The 16,709-nt window shown below is 40.0% G+C and overlaps 1 protein-coding gene across 2 annotated transcripts in view; it reads right to left on the bottom strand.

Annotated features, from left to right (window-relative positions):
• Positions 1-16,709, bottom strand: part of RAD18 (RAD18 E3 ubiquitin protein ligase) — a 143,928-nt gene that overhangs the window by 40,791 nt on the left and 86,428 nt on the right. For both annotated transcript variants that reach the window (XM_048491403.1, XM_048491402.1), the window contains one exon: positions 2,359-2,421. In XM_048491403.1, the coding sequence (XP_048347360.1) occupies positions 2,359-2,421 (63 nt within the window). The remainder of the gene's footprint in view (positions 1-2,358; positions 2,422-16,709) is intronic.

The raw sequence follows: 16,709 nt of genomic DNA on the forward strand, positions 1-16,709 counted from the left end.
AGCATTTCCGGCCTCCCCTCATCCCTAGCAAGCCCCCCCTGGCCTGTGAATCAGCTGATCCGAAAGCCTAGGAAGCCCTCCCAGGTTCCCCCTCATCCCCAGCAAACTCTCATAGCCTCCCCCCACCCTCAGAAAGCCCTCCCAGCCTCCCAGCCCACTGATCGGTCGCCTACCAGCCCTCACACCCCCCAACTATCTAGGCCTGCTGTATTGCTTACCCAACGGCGGGCTTTACTGCTAGTCTCTTTATAATGGCCAAAGAAAAAATCTGCATTAATCAACGTCTCTGGTTAATTCATTGGATTTTTTCCTCTTTTAGTCATCTTGTAGATCATTGTTTGGAATTCTAACTTTTAAATTGGTTCCAGGATGCATGCATGCTAGACAACTAACATCCATATCTCAATGTGAAAACCAAGTATGTAGAGAGGTCAAAATTGTAAAGCTTCGCATGAACTGAACACAGCAGGAAGAATTTCACAGTATCTCAATATGAAAACAAAGCATGTAGAGGTCAAAATTGTGCCGCTTCACATGAATTGAACGCAGCAGGAAGAATTTCACAGTATGTATGGCTTTTGTCAATGGCACAGTGAAGTCATACCCTTCACGCTTCTCTTTCAAGCTGATAAACTGTATTAAATGAGGAATGCATTAGATATATTGTATCTATAACATGAAATGTTCAGTAAATTTCAGATTGGAACCCACACTCCAGCATTTGCCCAATGAAGCAGCTCCCCTCATCCCTCCCCTAGTCCCACTGATACAAAAGAACATTGTCTACAGAAAAAGCTGTTGGGGATGGCCGTGCCTCCATCTGCAGATTTAAATATCCGCCAGTAGGGGGACACTGGGAATTAGATATATAGATATCTTTTTCTGCAGTTTCACTTCTAAGTCTTTCTTTCCATTACTAACACATTTTAAAAAAAATCAAACTCAATCAAACTATTAACATTGTTTACAAAGCAATATAAAAATTTAAAGGAATTTAATGGAAAAATCAATAGCTTGGGGAAAACAGACTAAACTTCTGAACTAATAACATTCTCTGAAAGAAAGTACAGTTCTAAAGACAAATGGATACTTGTATAGCCAAGAGGAACAATTAAAAAACAACAACATAGCTGAATATAACTCTTGAAAAATGAGAAATGACATACAAATATTTTTCAGTTTGGCCTAAAGTTATCATCTTCCATTTCAAACCGTGTTTGAACCATGTCAAAATAAAAGGAAACAATACATCTTCATATTCAGTATCAAAACAATACTTTCCAGAAATAAACTTCTCTAACAATATGTATTTAAAATTTGTTTTCTTTTACACTGATTTAGAAACAAATTATATTATGGGCAGAACTAGTTAAAAAAGATTATCCTATTACAAATAGGTCCTTTTGAATGGCTTACAAGAGTGGGTGCCTTCACTTCCTGTATTCAAGGAAGGTGTGTAAAATGGCTTTATTTCAGAGAGCATTTCAGAGAGGGTAAACTGGCAGTGTTATGTTAGTGGTCTCTTAATATTAATTTATGTATTTGCTTTGTTAGTTGGCTTGAGTCTAGGAAGGCAAAGCAGGATATAAACCATTTAAATAAACAAACACAAAAACAAACAAACAAACAAATAGCTAGCTACATTGATACTCAGTGGCTCGTCTCCAATATGGCACCCTTCCACAGTTCTGTAAAGGTGGTTAACACCATTGCTTTGTAGAGGGTGGCAGCTGGCTTCAACCTAAAAACAACTCCTGCTGGACAGAAGGAGGTTCAGTAAACTGTGAGCCTCCCTGAGCTGTGGGCCTCATTCCAGAGATGGCAGTGCCAAAAGAATATGCATGTTCTTGGCTCTACTTACACCCACCACTTGTCAACCCCAAACACACACACACACACACACACACACCTTCCTCTACAACTTCTATGCTTTCATCTCAGCATTAAGGCAATTGCCAGGAGAAAAGCAAACTTATTGCAGAAAAAGACAGTAAGAGCACCGTGGCAGCCACTCAAGGACCAAGCAAACTGGCCGTAGTGTCTGTGGAGTGATGGTTTTATTCTCCTATCTCCATAGCCAACTCTCCTGTGTGCAATAAACATTTTACAGCATCCACAGACATTTTAAAAAAACTGAGGGGAAAAACTGTAGATGATCTGACTTCAGCATCAATTTTTAATACCGATAATGTTCTTGAGCTTTTCAAAATTGTATCAGAGAGCACATGGTTTCAGAGGTGAAACAATACACAACATTTAGCATATTTTCCAGTTTAACTGGCCATGTTTCCTACTAGCAATCAAATCAAAACAATTACAACTGTTAAAGGCATGAAAACAATTCTGTAGCACTCTTACTTTTCTGTTGAGTCTGAACACATCCCAGCAATTTCCAGATCTCTTATGATGTCTGAACTTGAGCTGAAAGGGAAAATTAGATTGAAAATTGTCAGGCATTTCCATAGGAATAAGAAGCCATGTGCAGGCACAAGAAAGCAGAAGAGAGAAGAACTATTCACTAGATTTAACAGTATTAATGGGATGGTCAGAATCCACCTGAAGCCCTTTCTACTTGCAGGAGACCCTTCTGCCTGAGGAAAAATACACTGTTTTTTGTGGTTTCCCCTCTCTCATTGCAGCTGAGGGGGAAATGGGGGAGGGGAAAGGAGTGTAGCAAGAGAGTCACTGCTTAGGTAGAACAGCTCTCCTGAAGGAGGAGGAGGAGGAGTCTGGATTTATAGGTAGACTCAAGGTTGCCTACAAAGTATTTTCCCTTCCTTTCCCCTTCTGAGGTAGGTGGGGCTGAGAGAGTTCCGAAGAACTGTGACTAGCCCAAGGTCACCCAGCAGGAATGTAGGAGTGCAGAAACACATGAGCCTCTGCCACTCAGGTGGAGGAGTGGGGAATCAAACCCGGTTCTCCAGATTAGAATCCACCTGCTCTTAAGCACTACTCCATGCATAGTATACACATACTATGACTGCCATCTCCTCCCTTCCTATTGTTTACAAGAAGTACAATCCTATCGTAACTACCCCAGTCTAAGCAAATTGAGATTCATGGGACAGATACATTTCTCTTCTGAAAAAGTATTCTGAAGTACTGGGGTTCATTGCATATGTGCTCAAAACATGATGTAGAAAAGAGGAAGTTCAAAAGAAGGCTCTTTCTTTGGGATCATGGACAGACAACTTGAACAAAAATGGAACTTTGTTTCTATATATGACATTGGCAGCAAATGTGGAAAACTATAGCAGAAGAATGGCTTGTGAAGTTGTTGGCTGGCAAAGATGACTAAACTTCTTTGATTAGTAAAAAGACCTTGCTCAAATTCTTGGATAATTGGAGACTCCTGATGGACTTTTTGTGCAAAACAGAAAAAGTTGATGATTTGTGGATCTGAGGAACAGAAGAATAGAAGAAAATAGACACAATAGGGAAAAAGTGTGAAGCATATTAGTAATAACAATAAAGAATTAATTTATAAATGTGATTAGAGAGCAAGTAGTGATATTTTAAGTGTGTTTATGCTCAGTACAGATGAAATCGAGGGCCCTTCTTTTCCCTATTGTTCAATGCATTTTTGTGTTTATCTTTCTTTTTGTTTGTAAGCTTTTCAAGTCTCAGCAATAAAAGGAGGAGAAACATATAAAACCATGTATAAATGAAAGAAATGGAAGTCTATGTAGATCAATTTTCCTTTGTTACTATGACTAGGTACCCAGTATCTACAATTCCTTGTATTGTCTGCATCTGGGTACTTTCACAGTTTGAAGTTTGTTTCTTGCCACTAATCAATGTTTGATACTTCTGGTTTGTAGCCAAAAAATAATACACAATTGATGAAAGTGCCCAATTTGGACATCATAAATTGTGATCAGCCTGAAGTCCTACTAAATCAAGACGAGCTAAACTTGGCATGCAAGGGGGGAACAGCACACAAACCCAAGGAGTTCAGGTCTGTTGTTCCCACAAATTGCATTTTTCATGACATCTGACTGCAGCACATGAATGTGGCTCCTATGATACTTTATGATCTGTATCCAGAAAGTTTAAATATTTATAATAGAGAGCTATATATTGCAGGTCATGTTTTAATAAGCATATACAATCAGGAACTGTAGACCTGGGCAACAGACTGAGATTTCTGCTAAACTTGCCACTCCATGACTGCTGTAACTAACGCTCAGAACCACGGCAATTCAAAAGCCCATATTATAATTTAACTTCATATACCCCTTTTCCACTGAAAAGACATGTGGAGAACCTAACTTTCACATTGTATTGTTCCTTTAGCACAAACAGCAGCCGTTTCCGCACGGCCACGCGGCGGGGGGGGGGGGGGGTCGGCATATACAACGAACAGTCCCGGTAGAGGCAGGGAAGATGGAGCAGCACTGCGTTTTCGCCCGATCAATGTACCTTCCCTGCGACCTTCCGGCGCATCGCCCAGGCCAGGGGACACGCCCCCCTGCCCTACGCGACAGCTCTGGAGTTGCCCGGCGGGGGGGGCATGTCCCCAGGCCTGGGCGACACACCGGAAGGTTGCAAGGAAGGTATGTCGATTGGGAAAGGGGGGGATGGCGCCTTCCAGCCGCTGCCGTTCGCACGTTTTCTGGAAACAGCAGCTTCCAGCCGTTTTCTGGAAACAGCAGCTTCCAGCCGCTGCCGCTCGCACGGCAGGTTCCAGAAAACCTCACTCAGGGAGCGAGGTTTGGTAACAGCAGCTTCGCGCCGCTGGGGGGCAGCTGCGCCCCCCATGCGAACAGCTCCCTAGGGACGGCGTTTTTGCCATCCCTAGGATGCTGTAAATGGCCCGTGCGGAAAGGGTCAGCAAGAAGTGACAAAGCAGATCAAAACAGTCTCAATATACCACATGAATTAGATCTGATTGTTAACCAGTCACATTTTTGAGAGGTTCACTATAGTCAAAGCTTTCTTAGCATCCTTAGGATTCTGCATGTGGCACCAGTTTCCATGACCTCTTTATTTATTAGATTTTTATTCTTCTTTTCAGCAACTCAAAAAATGCTCATCAAAATTACACTGCGTAGTAATCTTTCATACAAAGCTTTTCATACAAAGCTTTTCTGGGAGAGGCAGAACTCATTTGACAACGCAATCCTATCCAAAGTTGCTTTAATCTAAGTCCACTGAAATCACTCGACTTAGGATGATACACCTCTGCACAGGACTACATTGTATACAGGATCAAGGCATGGTGGAGGGAGCCTGTTGCTTCTTCTTCTCTGTTGGCCATCGGAGGCTAAATAGAGTGGTATGTTAGATGGTGCAGGAATAATGGAGGGTGGAGGAGCACTTGGATATTTCCCAACTGGTTCATCTGATAGCCAAGTCATAGAGATTCTCAGATTCACCATTCATTTGGAGTCCTATGAGCAGTCCTACTGAAATCCAATGGGCTATTTAGTAGCTTACATTAGCATAAATATGAAATATGGAACTGTAATTTTAAAGGACATCAAACTTCCATGAAAACAAGCACCATGGAAAACAAATTAGCATAGCAATTTGCATCCAAGCATTTCATCAGCTACAGTTATAAGCAATGCATGTTAGAAATGTGTCAAATTTACCTTTTTCACAGCTTTTGGTATCACAGAAAGTAACCATTAAACAATTACTGAGCATTAATGCTGATTTTCATGTTATCTGCTATTTTCAAGAAGTTTGCAGTTTGGAGATTGTAAAAGTTCAGCCTTTTTGGCTGCAGTATTAAATGGGTTCTGGATTGTCCTTCTTTCATGAAGAGATTCCTTAAATATACTTTAATGGTTTCCGTAACAGAACCAACATTATTTCCTGCTCTGTGTCATTAAACATAAAAAGCCAATCACTTTGTAACTTTGCACAATGCAGTAAATATTTTAGTAGTTTGATTCTCGCAGCAAATTATTTTTAAAAGCAGTACATTCATTCTAAAATTGCTGCAGTTCCCCAGACATCCAAATTTAGATGTCTAAAATTGATTTTTATATCATGAAACATACAGATAGGCCCTTTCTCCTTAAACACAAAATGGACTGAACTCTTACTGGATTTGATGCAGAAACAATGGCTATTTCCTATGATTGATGGCCCTGACATCTCAGATCATTAGTCTTTAAAACCACTTTATACTGTGTCTTCCCAAAACAATAAGGCTCAAATCCAAGCATCTCTTCATCTATCTAAAACGGAGGATTTAGCACAAAATATTCCCTTTCACTCCTGCCTTCAGGGCAAAGGGAACAAAGGAAAACAACAGTTTTATTCAGTCACAACATGGATCATTACTGTAAATAGTTTTAGAAGTACAAAAGAGATCTAACTCTGTTAGAGGAACTAAGTATCTCGGGTCTTGCTTCCCAGGGCATGCTTCCAGAGCTTTCAAAACAGAGGCCCTTTCCGCACGGGCCAATAACAGCACCCTAGGGACAGCAAAAACGCCGTACCTAGGGAGCTGTTCACATGGGGGGCACAGCTGCATCGCAGCAGCGCCACCCTCACTCCCCCCCAGCGGCGCGAAGCCGCTGTTTCCCCAACCTCGCTCCCTGAACGGCAGTGGCTGGAAGGCACCATCCCCCCATTTCCCGAACGACTTACCTTCCCTGCGACCTTCCGGCGCGTCGCCCAGGCCTGGGGACATGCCCCCCCTTCCCTGCGACTCTGGAAGGTCGCAGGGAAGGTATGTCATTCGGGCGACGGTGCAGCGCTGCACCATCTTCCCTGCCGCTACTGGGACCGTTCATGCAAATGGTCCCGGGGGGGGGGGGGTGCGTTGGCGTTGTATATGCCAATGCACGCCCGAGCGTGGCCATGCGGAAACAACCAGAGCTTCTAACAGGGGAGTTAAGCTTGGAATTTGTGAAGAGCTGAAGAAGGGTAAATGGGTGACCGTTCGTTGGTGGCTGTGTTGTTATTAAGCTGTTTGCAGTGTGTCTGAAAATCTACTTCTAGTGTTTGGTGAGTGCGCTACAAGCTGCCTTTTATAGTCTGACTTCTGGGGGTGGAACCAGTGCTCACATCTGTAAACCAGACCTCATCCGAGGTGTGACTCTTCAAGAGGCACTCTATATCCCTGGCAAATTCTTCTAGTACTTTTGAATAAGGATTCTAACAGGGGAGTTTATCAATCAATCAATCAATCAATCAATCAATCCATCCATCAATCAATCAATCAATCAATCAATTGGATTTTTATACCGCCCTATCCCCAAGGGGCTCTGGGCGGTGAATAGATCTTTTTGCAGTTGAGCGTGGAAGTTTAGAGGGGATGTTGAGGGGGAGTAGAAACCAATTAGGAACTCAGAAGAGGCTGAGACGTCTGATAAATAAACGTCTGCTAAAATATATTAAATATATCTTTTATCACACTGTCCTTGGCTCTTATTAATAAAACATTATACATACAAATCTCATTATAAAATATAAATGTACATAAAATATCAGAAAATATACCACAAATAACAACATGACCTCAATTGCTAGAGTCATACACAAAATATCCCTAAATATACTGCAAAAAGATCTATTTACAGCCCAGTATGTTAGATATAGGTCAATAATTTAATAGTGTTCCCATAAACATCAAAGGTTTATATCATGAATTCTACAAATTCACCAAGTAACTTTCCGAAGGGACATCACTTTGCAGACCTGCTCTGGCCTGAAATGAAATCAACTAACTATGCATATCAAAGAAGCAGCATGGAACCAATCCCTCTAGTGCAGGTTGTCTGAGAAAAAACATACCAGTCTCACATCAACGTGAAGGGTGGTGTGCTGCTGTATCCTTCCTGCTACACAAAGTCACACAGAACACCTTTAATTGACTTATATAAGTATGCACAGATGGGGCCACTTTGAGAATTAGATATAATGAATAGACAATCCTGCTGTTTAACTTTAACTTCCAGGCAGAAATCAAACGCACTGGAGATAATTAGACGCACTTTAAAAATGAAAGAGGAAAAAATAATCTAACAAAAGAACTGTGGTTAAAAACCGTCAAAAGATCGTTCTGTTGTGTTGAAAATTATACTGCTGTATATGCTCAGCTAAAATGTCAACTAAAAATGAGAACACCTGTGGAGGGGACGAAAGAAGCTTCTGTATATAAGGGACTAAAGGGCTTCTGCTCTAACATCTCCTATTGAACGTTTGTGCAACCATGAGCAAATATATCAGTAATGATGTTATACAAACAACACTGCAAAGCAAATATATAAAATTAAAATTGATGATTATTTTAGCAGAAATTAGACACAGCCAGCCCCCTCATTCCAGAATAAAGGAAAGTTGATAACCCCAGAAGGTGACTGAAAAAGAATGAGTTCTCTTATGAAGCAATTAAATAAACACATATCCTCCACACCAGCAAAGATGAAAAGAACTGAACTCCCTCTATCTCATGTATTTATGTAAGGCTGGGAAGGGTTGGCTGCTCTCCAAACTAAGCTTGAGATGTCGAACATGGCAGCCAAATGCATCCAAAGAAGGTCTTAGAACAAAATATCATTTTTGCATAATTATTCAGGGTAATAAAAGCCCATTGGCTGAGCCGTAAAATGACAGAGCCCACGAGAACCAGGAAATTTATGGACCCCAGTGCTGATAATGACTTTGGGAATTCATCTTTGTACAGAAAATCTAAAATCCTTTCTCATCTATAAAGTTTAATCCACACAACTAGGTAGAAAGCCAATCACAAAAGGTGGACACATACTATGACTTCCTCAAGCTATCTCAACTGTATCTTTTACATAGTTTGGAATTGCAGACAGGTGAAAAACAGCACTCCCAAACAGAAAAAATGACTAAGCAGCAATTTCGGGTCTAAGCTCAAAGAACACCCACAGTTTTGAAGAGCATCCTCATTTCACTCACAAGAAGGCCAGCAGGAATGAATCTGTCACAATGCCCATAATGAAACAGATGAGAAATTAATTAAAATCCAAGTAGGTCCTTCTGTGTTTTTGAGCCTAGAATATTCCTAATCCATTCATGCCTGGTATACACAATTAAATTTTCACATCTGTTAATGTTTATAGTGCTTCTGTTTGTTTTATATTTCCTTCCTAATTATCTTCCTGCTGAAAATGTGATAATAAATTTGGACTTAAGACTCACAGAAACCCATCTTTGGGTCAATTTACCTATTATGCTGTTCAGATATACGCTAAAAATGTAAAGAGTGATGTGGCAAATGGATGTTTCAGAATATATTTGTGTCATATAGGAACTCTCCTCTAGAGATTTTGCTACATATGCACTCAGTGGAAAACATGAGAACATAAAGAGAGGTCTACTGGATCAGATCGGTGCTCCAACTTGTACAATATCCTGCCTGAAACACTAGCCAACCAGTTACTCAGAGGACCAACAACAGGGCACAGAGACCAAGGCCCTCCTCTGATGTTGCCTCCTGGTACTAGTATATAGATTTACTGCTTCTGAATGCGAAGATTCCCTTAAGTTACACACTAGCCTATCCTCCAATGTATCTATCTAATCCTCTTTTAAACTCATGTATACCAGCAACCATCACTACATCCTCTGGCAATGAACTCCATACTTTAATCACCCACTGTGTAAAGAAGGATTTCCTTTTGTCTGTTCTGAATCCACTGGTCATCAAGTTTATTAGATGCCCTTGAGTTCTAGTATCTCGGGGGAGGGAGAAAAAGTTCTCTCTGTGCACTCCTCAAGTTTGTAGGAGGCGGATCTTTAACCTCAACCAACTAAAAAGATCCAAAAATGAATTAAACAGAATTACTATTTGTCTAGTACAGCATAATGCTTACCATAATGGTCAACCATAAAGCCTACATCAATGCACTGAAGCCAAAGGACTTTAGTAACTGGGATTTATGGGTACACCATCTGTGAACGCTCATGGCTAATATTCATTGATATCTACCCTTTGTGAATTTGTCTACTATCATTTTAAAGCAGCCTATCTCCACAGCCTATGGCACTGAGTTCCATGAGATCCTTGTGAAGATCTTCTTTTGTTTACCCTGAACTTACTGCCCATCAATTTCATTAGATTCCCCAGTACTTGGTATTAGACAGGAAAAAAACTCTTGTCTAATCACTTTCTCCATACTAGACATAATTTTATAAATCTTCATGATATTTTCAATTAGTTGTCTTTTTCTAAACAGAAAAACTTCATAGAAAGGGTTCTCTAACTCTTGATAATTTTGATTAGACTTTACTACTAGTTCTATAATATTTTGAGTCTGAAAACCCATTCCAAACGTGGTTGCCCATGGAGCTAAACCAAAATATTATATTAGTCAATTTATTCCCACTCCGTTTCCTTAGCATAACATTTGCCCTTTTCACCACTGCATACATAGAATCAACACTGTAACTGAACCATCCATCATTAATACATTTCTTTTTTGGATTTCTGAAGCTAATAAACTAAAACAAATTTGGTGCTGCAACAAATTTATCTATACCTTTGTATCATGTGCTTCCTCTTCACTGTGGCTTATACTATATATCTCCCCATTTTGTCCTCACAACCCTCTGAAATAGGCTGCATCAAGGTTACCCAGTGAGTCTCATGGTTGCGTGAGTATTTGAACCCAAGTTTCCCAGGTGAAAGAAAAAGCATACGAACCATGTGGTTCTTACATATTGTAAGGGAAAGAAAAGCAATTCTTGAATCTCTCTTTCTGTCTGTATTAGCATGTGAACCTGAAGTTAGAATTATTATCAACATGTTGAAGAAATGTTCTAATTACTACTTCTGCTGGATTACTGCAAATTGTTTTATGTGGGGCTGCCCTTGGGCTGCCCTTGAGACTTCTTCAGAAACTCCAGCTGGTGCAAGATGCAGCTGCTCAAGTCCTTACTAGGACTCCATAGCAGGCACACATCTAGCCCTCCACCAGCTGCATATGGAGTAACAAATCAGTTTGTTGGGGTGCTAACCTTCAAAGCTCTAAATGGTCTGGGGCCTTCGTATTCGCGGGATTGAAGAACCTTGCAGGCAGCAAGCAACAACTTACTGATGATCCCTGGCCCGAAAGTTGTTCAGATGTAATTGACCAGGATTAGGGTCTATTTCGCCTGGATCCAACCAGGTGGAATGCTCTGTCAAGTGAGATCTGGATCCTGCTGGATTTGGCACAATTTCACAGGGCCTGTTAAGACAGAGCTGTTCCACCAGGTCTATGTTTGAGAGCAGCAATGGGGTCTAGCTAATTGACCTCACTTTCCCTCCCCACATTCCTCTTCCTCTTACCTTTTCCCTACTAGTGATGCATGAATGGTTAATTTGCTGGGGATTATAATTTTACATCTGATAGGTTTATTCCCCCTGAACACTTTCATGACAGCTTATAAATAAAATAACAATACTACTACTAAGTGTACTGAGTTCAGATTTTAAAAACAATTTCAGATTACTGTTAGTTTCAAGCCCCGGACTTCTAATGGGACTCCCTTTGTTCAGTTAATAATGATAATAATCACATGTGCTGAACACAGCATAAAATATTGCAGCAGTTAGGAACAAGATTTATGAACAAATAAACAAATTGCATATTCAATATTTTTCATTTGCCCCACTGCATACTTTTAGATTGCTAGCATGCAATAATTCAAAAACTAATCCAGAGTAGATTAAAAGCAAGAAGGGCGCTGTTTCATTCTTAAAAGTATGCTTAATTTGCCATATCCTCCAACTCTCATCATGAAGGAACATATATAAAATAAAAGCCAGGAGATAATTGCTTCTTTCTTGTTCTAATCTCAGTGCAAGGCAAATAGGTTACTTAAGGTCTTCTGATGTTTCTGGGAAACAGATATTAAGCCACAAAGGTAAATTGTCAGTTCCATTAAAAGTGACGTAGTTGGATAACTTCAGCGAGCTGGAAATCATTGAGGGCATCGCTCATATGCACATTTTTGCAAGCTGCTGGTTGTATTATTCAATGAAAGAAGAAGGGGGAAGGAAGAAAAAGGAAGGGCACTGTTGAACCTACACCTCTTTGAACTCAAACCTGTTAATTCATAGTTTTAACTGCAATATATATATAGCCCACACTTGCTTTGATGACTTGTCCCTATGGCATGATACCCTGGCCTTCTGTTGCGTCTGACAGTGAGGGAAAGTCATATCAGGGGTGTGTTGTTTCTGAACAGCTAAAGATATTCACAAGGAAACCAGGCAGCCCTTAGGAGTTTGTTAGTGTGACAGCTATAGTAACTATAAGGTATTTCATTTAAAATAATTCCTAAGCTAATCATATCAATAATAGTTGAAACCTGTTATTAAGTATTTCTGAGCGCTCTAGAACTTCAGTCAAGTGTTAACTAGTGTGACTATTACTAGCCATGTCCACATATGGTATCCCAAAAGGATCATTAGGAAAACTATCAAGAAACTGCGGGTAAGTAGAATTTTGTCTGGTAATAATATGGAAGCAGGGCACAAGTATAATTGCTGTACACTAGCTTTTTTTCATACAAAAGATCAAGAAACTGTCCCAGCTCCTGCAAAATTTAAAAAGTATTTAGTAAGATTTCAGTGAGCAGGTCAATTTCTACCCAGCCATGCTAGAAAGGGAAACTGACAAACAGAAGGTTGTCCTGCCCCTTAAGGGAAAATCAGTCACTCAGATGAGCCCATAGGTATGCTGCTCCAACATCCAATCATCTTCAAGAAGGGACATAAAATGTTGGAGGGAACACAGGAAAAGAGAGAGTAGAGTTCTGCCTTAGGGAGCGAGCAGGGACAGCTCAGGTCTGGCTCTGGAGAAGAGCAGACAGAGTGAAGGATAGATCTGCTTGGTTGGGAGGCAGAGCAGTTTAGCTCAGCCTCTAGGAGAGAAGAAGAGCTCTACTGTTAGGCCTGTCTCTAGGGATGAACTGATGCCTTGTACAATTTAATCTGACTCCGGGGAAAGGACAGGCTAGTGTGGGTAGAATCATGTGTGTGAGAGATGATCCAACCAGTCAGCAAAAGTCTGTGCCTGAAGGCATTGTAGAAAAGTCTGTACTCAACAGTTTATTTTTGTGCCTCAGTCAGGTTTCTACTTCGTCTACCTGGAAACTGGTGCTGATGGTTGTTTTTTTAAACCAACCTGTACATAAATAAACCTTCTTAGTTGTTTATATAGTAATTTGCCCATTGAAGGAAGGAATTCTTAATGGATCCAACCAAATTTTTTTTAGAGTTTGGTGTTTGTTTCAGGGTTTTTTGTGGAAATCTAAAGGTCCCCTGGGTAATCCTAAGTAGTAGCTGTGGCTCACTCCGTTGTGCACATGGAGCAATCTGAATTAGATATAGGAATCATGTGCATGCAGTAAAAATGGCCATATTTTGTACCAATTGTTGCTAACATTTAGGATAGAAGCAGAACCAGACAGTGTGCCATCCACCCACATGTATCAATGAATCAGGCATGCCTAAATGCACTTAACAATAAGCAAATGAAGCATATCTTCGATCTCTAGAAGCACTGCTTATTGAGTCTGTCCATGCTAATAATTAAGTTACCCTGGAAAGACAGCAGTTTCAACAAAGATAACAATGTGCTCTATAAAAAAGGTTTAAAAGTTTCAGAAGAAAAATTGGTTTTCATGCCCTGATTTTCTGTCCAGAAAGGAGTCTCAAAGCGGCTTACACCTCTTTTCCCTTCCTCTCCCTACAACAGACATCTTGTGAGGTATGTGGGGCTGAAAATGTTCCAAGAAAACTGTGACGAGCTCAAGTTCACCCAGCAGGCTTCACGTGGAGGAGTGAGGAATCTAATCTGGTTTTCCGTATGAGAGTCTGCTGCTTTTTACCACTACAGCACACTGGATCTCAAACAGATCTATGAGGCTATATTCAATTTGGTAGACTATTATATTAGGAAATCTATCCTGAGCCTATCCTAAACAGAACATAATAGGAAAAGTTTATTTTTTCAGTAGGCTAAACTATAGCAGATGCTAACATATCCTTATCTCACTTAGACTCCTTCCGTACATGCAGAATAATGCACTTTCAATCTACTTCCAATGCATTTTGCAGCTGGATTTTACTGTGAAAAATAGGAAAATCTACTTGCACACAATTGTGAAAGTGGATTGCATTATTCTGCACGTGCGGAAGGGGGCTTAGACTAAAACATTAATGGATGGTAGGTAACATTTAGCCCCTGCCATGTATTATGTGACCACTCAGATTGAAGCTATTGTTTAGTAGATACACTTAAAAGTTCTCCTAAAATAAAAAAAAAACATTTCTTCAATTCTGATCTTAAAATAGCAAAACCAGCATGCAACACTGATCTTAAAATAAAATACTTCTGACCTTACAAGAAACCGGGATTTAAGTTCAGCATTATGACCAGAACACAGACTCCCTAAGAAAGACATGAGTGCTAACAAAAACATAACTGCTGCTGTGGCTGATGTTTGCCGAGGGGTCTCCTGAGCAGTTTCAAATGGGTATTGTGCATTTGCAGGCCTGGTGCTGTGAGTTCTAAAGTGCTCTGAAGTGCATGAAGGGTGCTCCCCACCCACTGCTTTCCCACCCCTTGCAGGAATAAAGTGTGTGTGGGGGGGTGGGGAGGGGAGGCAGCGTCCTACTTTCAGTTCCTTGAAGCCACTTCTGAAACTAGGTAGGAAAAAATAAAGTGAAAGAGCTCACAATAGGACTGGAGGGAGTGAACTGTAACTCCACAGAAGACCTCAGTCAAAATTAATCAAAATTAATGAAATACTTGCAGATCATATACTTCTGGAGGAGGGGAAAATTTTTTTAAACAGAGTTTAGAATGACATGCAAAGAAATACTTCAAAAATGTTCCAACTTCTTGAATTTCAGAAGGCCATTTAATTCAGTTTTCAATTGATTTCTCAAGCTTTCTAGTTAGACATTATATACTTTGGAAATTCCATTTCCTGTTAAAATAAAAAAGCACTGATGACAAATAGCAAAACCATATGAACACAGCATACCTTCATTAAGAGATTTTTTTGGAACATGATTGCTGTTTTATGACCACCTGCAGCAATGCCAGTAAACAAAACAAGGAGGTTTAAAAAGAAGGAGACTTCACCACCCTCCAAGGCAGCATATTCCAGTGTCGAACAGCCCTTACCGTCAGGAAGTTCTTCCTAATGTTTGCTGGAATGTCTTTTCCCACAGTCTGAATCTATAACTCCTGTACTAGTATCTGGAGCAACAGAAAACAAGCTTGCTCCATCTTCAACATGACATCCCTTCAAATATTTAAACATGCTATCATGTCACCCCTTTACTTTCTCTTCTCCAGACTAACATGGCCAAGCTTCCCACGTCTGTACTGCACGGATTTTAGACCTTTTACCATTTTGGTTGCTCTCCTCTGGCCATGTTCCAGTTTGTTAATATCCTTCCTGAATTGTGGTTCCCAGAACTGGACATAGTATTCTAGTTGAAGTCTGACCAATGTGGAATAGAGTGGTCTGTTACTTCCCACGAACTAGACATCCATACTTTTTAATAAAAGTGAGTTAACTTGACTGTAAATTAATAAGTCAAGTAATGGACAGGGACATCTGCCTCTACTGCTGCTACTGAAAAATAGGCGATAAATCATAAAATATAATATAGCTTGATGCCTTGGTAGATGTTTATCAAGAATTGCAATAAAGCTGGGAAATAAAATTCCTCAGGAAAAAGCTAATTAAGTTTGTAATTCAGTTCTGCTTGTTATGTCTTATATGCATGAGTGTAATTCTGGGGTAACTGTTCATGTAACATGAAACTAGCCATAGGACTCAAAATGGAAAAGAAATAAACTGATGTGCATAAATTTCTTAAACAACTGTTTTGTGTTTTTGGTCTTACTTGAAAAGAACAGCAGGGACTCAGTACCATTAGTAAGTCCCTGACAGAAGGAGAGGTGGATAGTTCAGCAGTTTTATGGCTCACCAACAGCTATGCCATATTGTATGAAATACTGACAAAATAAAGACACTGTAAGAATTGATGATTAAGGAAGACCCAAGATACAGACCTATCGTTGGCAACGATTAATTCAGTATCCCTCAAATTATTTTAAATCACCAATGACTGCACCATATACAAATGTTATGAACACCCATGTTTTAGATGCTCAGAATGGCAATACTTATAGCACAATGAAGACAAAATTAAGTCTTGTGCTAGCTGGCTATAAACATCAAGGTGCAAATAGTGCCCTCCTGTGTCTTCCACTTCTCCTTAGCTCCTATTAAAAACTGTAAAATAGAAACAGAAAATTGCAGGAGTCTACAATGAAACCTCAATGAAGATTAATAAGCTTAGGATTGCAAATCAATAAGCACTCTACAGTAAATAATAAATTTAGTATACTTTCATGTGCTCAGTTAATCTTTGTCTACTGTCCTCTCACACCTGCAATCCCATTTTACTTCCAGATGCTTTTGCTGTGCATTCTCTGCCACAGTAGTTTTATTCTATCGGAACAAAACTTAAAACAAAACAACAATATTCAGCACACAAGTGTTCTCCAAGTAGCCAATTCTTAGAATGTTCACCAACATGATAAATCTTTACTTCTTCCAGATTTTGGGAAATTTTCTACAGCTGAAAGGGAAGACTGCCCCACTTTTGACCCATATAACTTGCAGTGATTTTTCTAACAAGTACCAGGCTACAGAATCCAAGAACGGTTGTTTATCAGTCACATTTGACTTATGGCAACCAC

This window comes from Sphaerodactylus townsendi, linkage group LG03, assembly GCF_021028975.2.
Source record: "Sphaerodactylus townsendi isolate TG3544 linkage group LG03, MPM_Stown_v2.3, whole genome shotgun sequence".
In the NCBI taxonomy this organism is placed as follows: domain Eukaryota; kingdom Metazoa; phylum Chordata; class Lepidosauria; order Squamata; family Sphaerodactylidae; genus Sphaerodactylus; species Sphaerodactylus townsendi.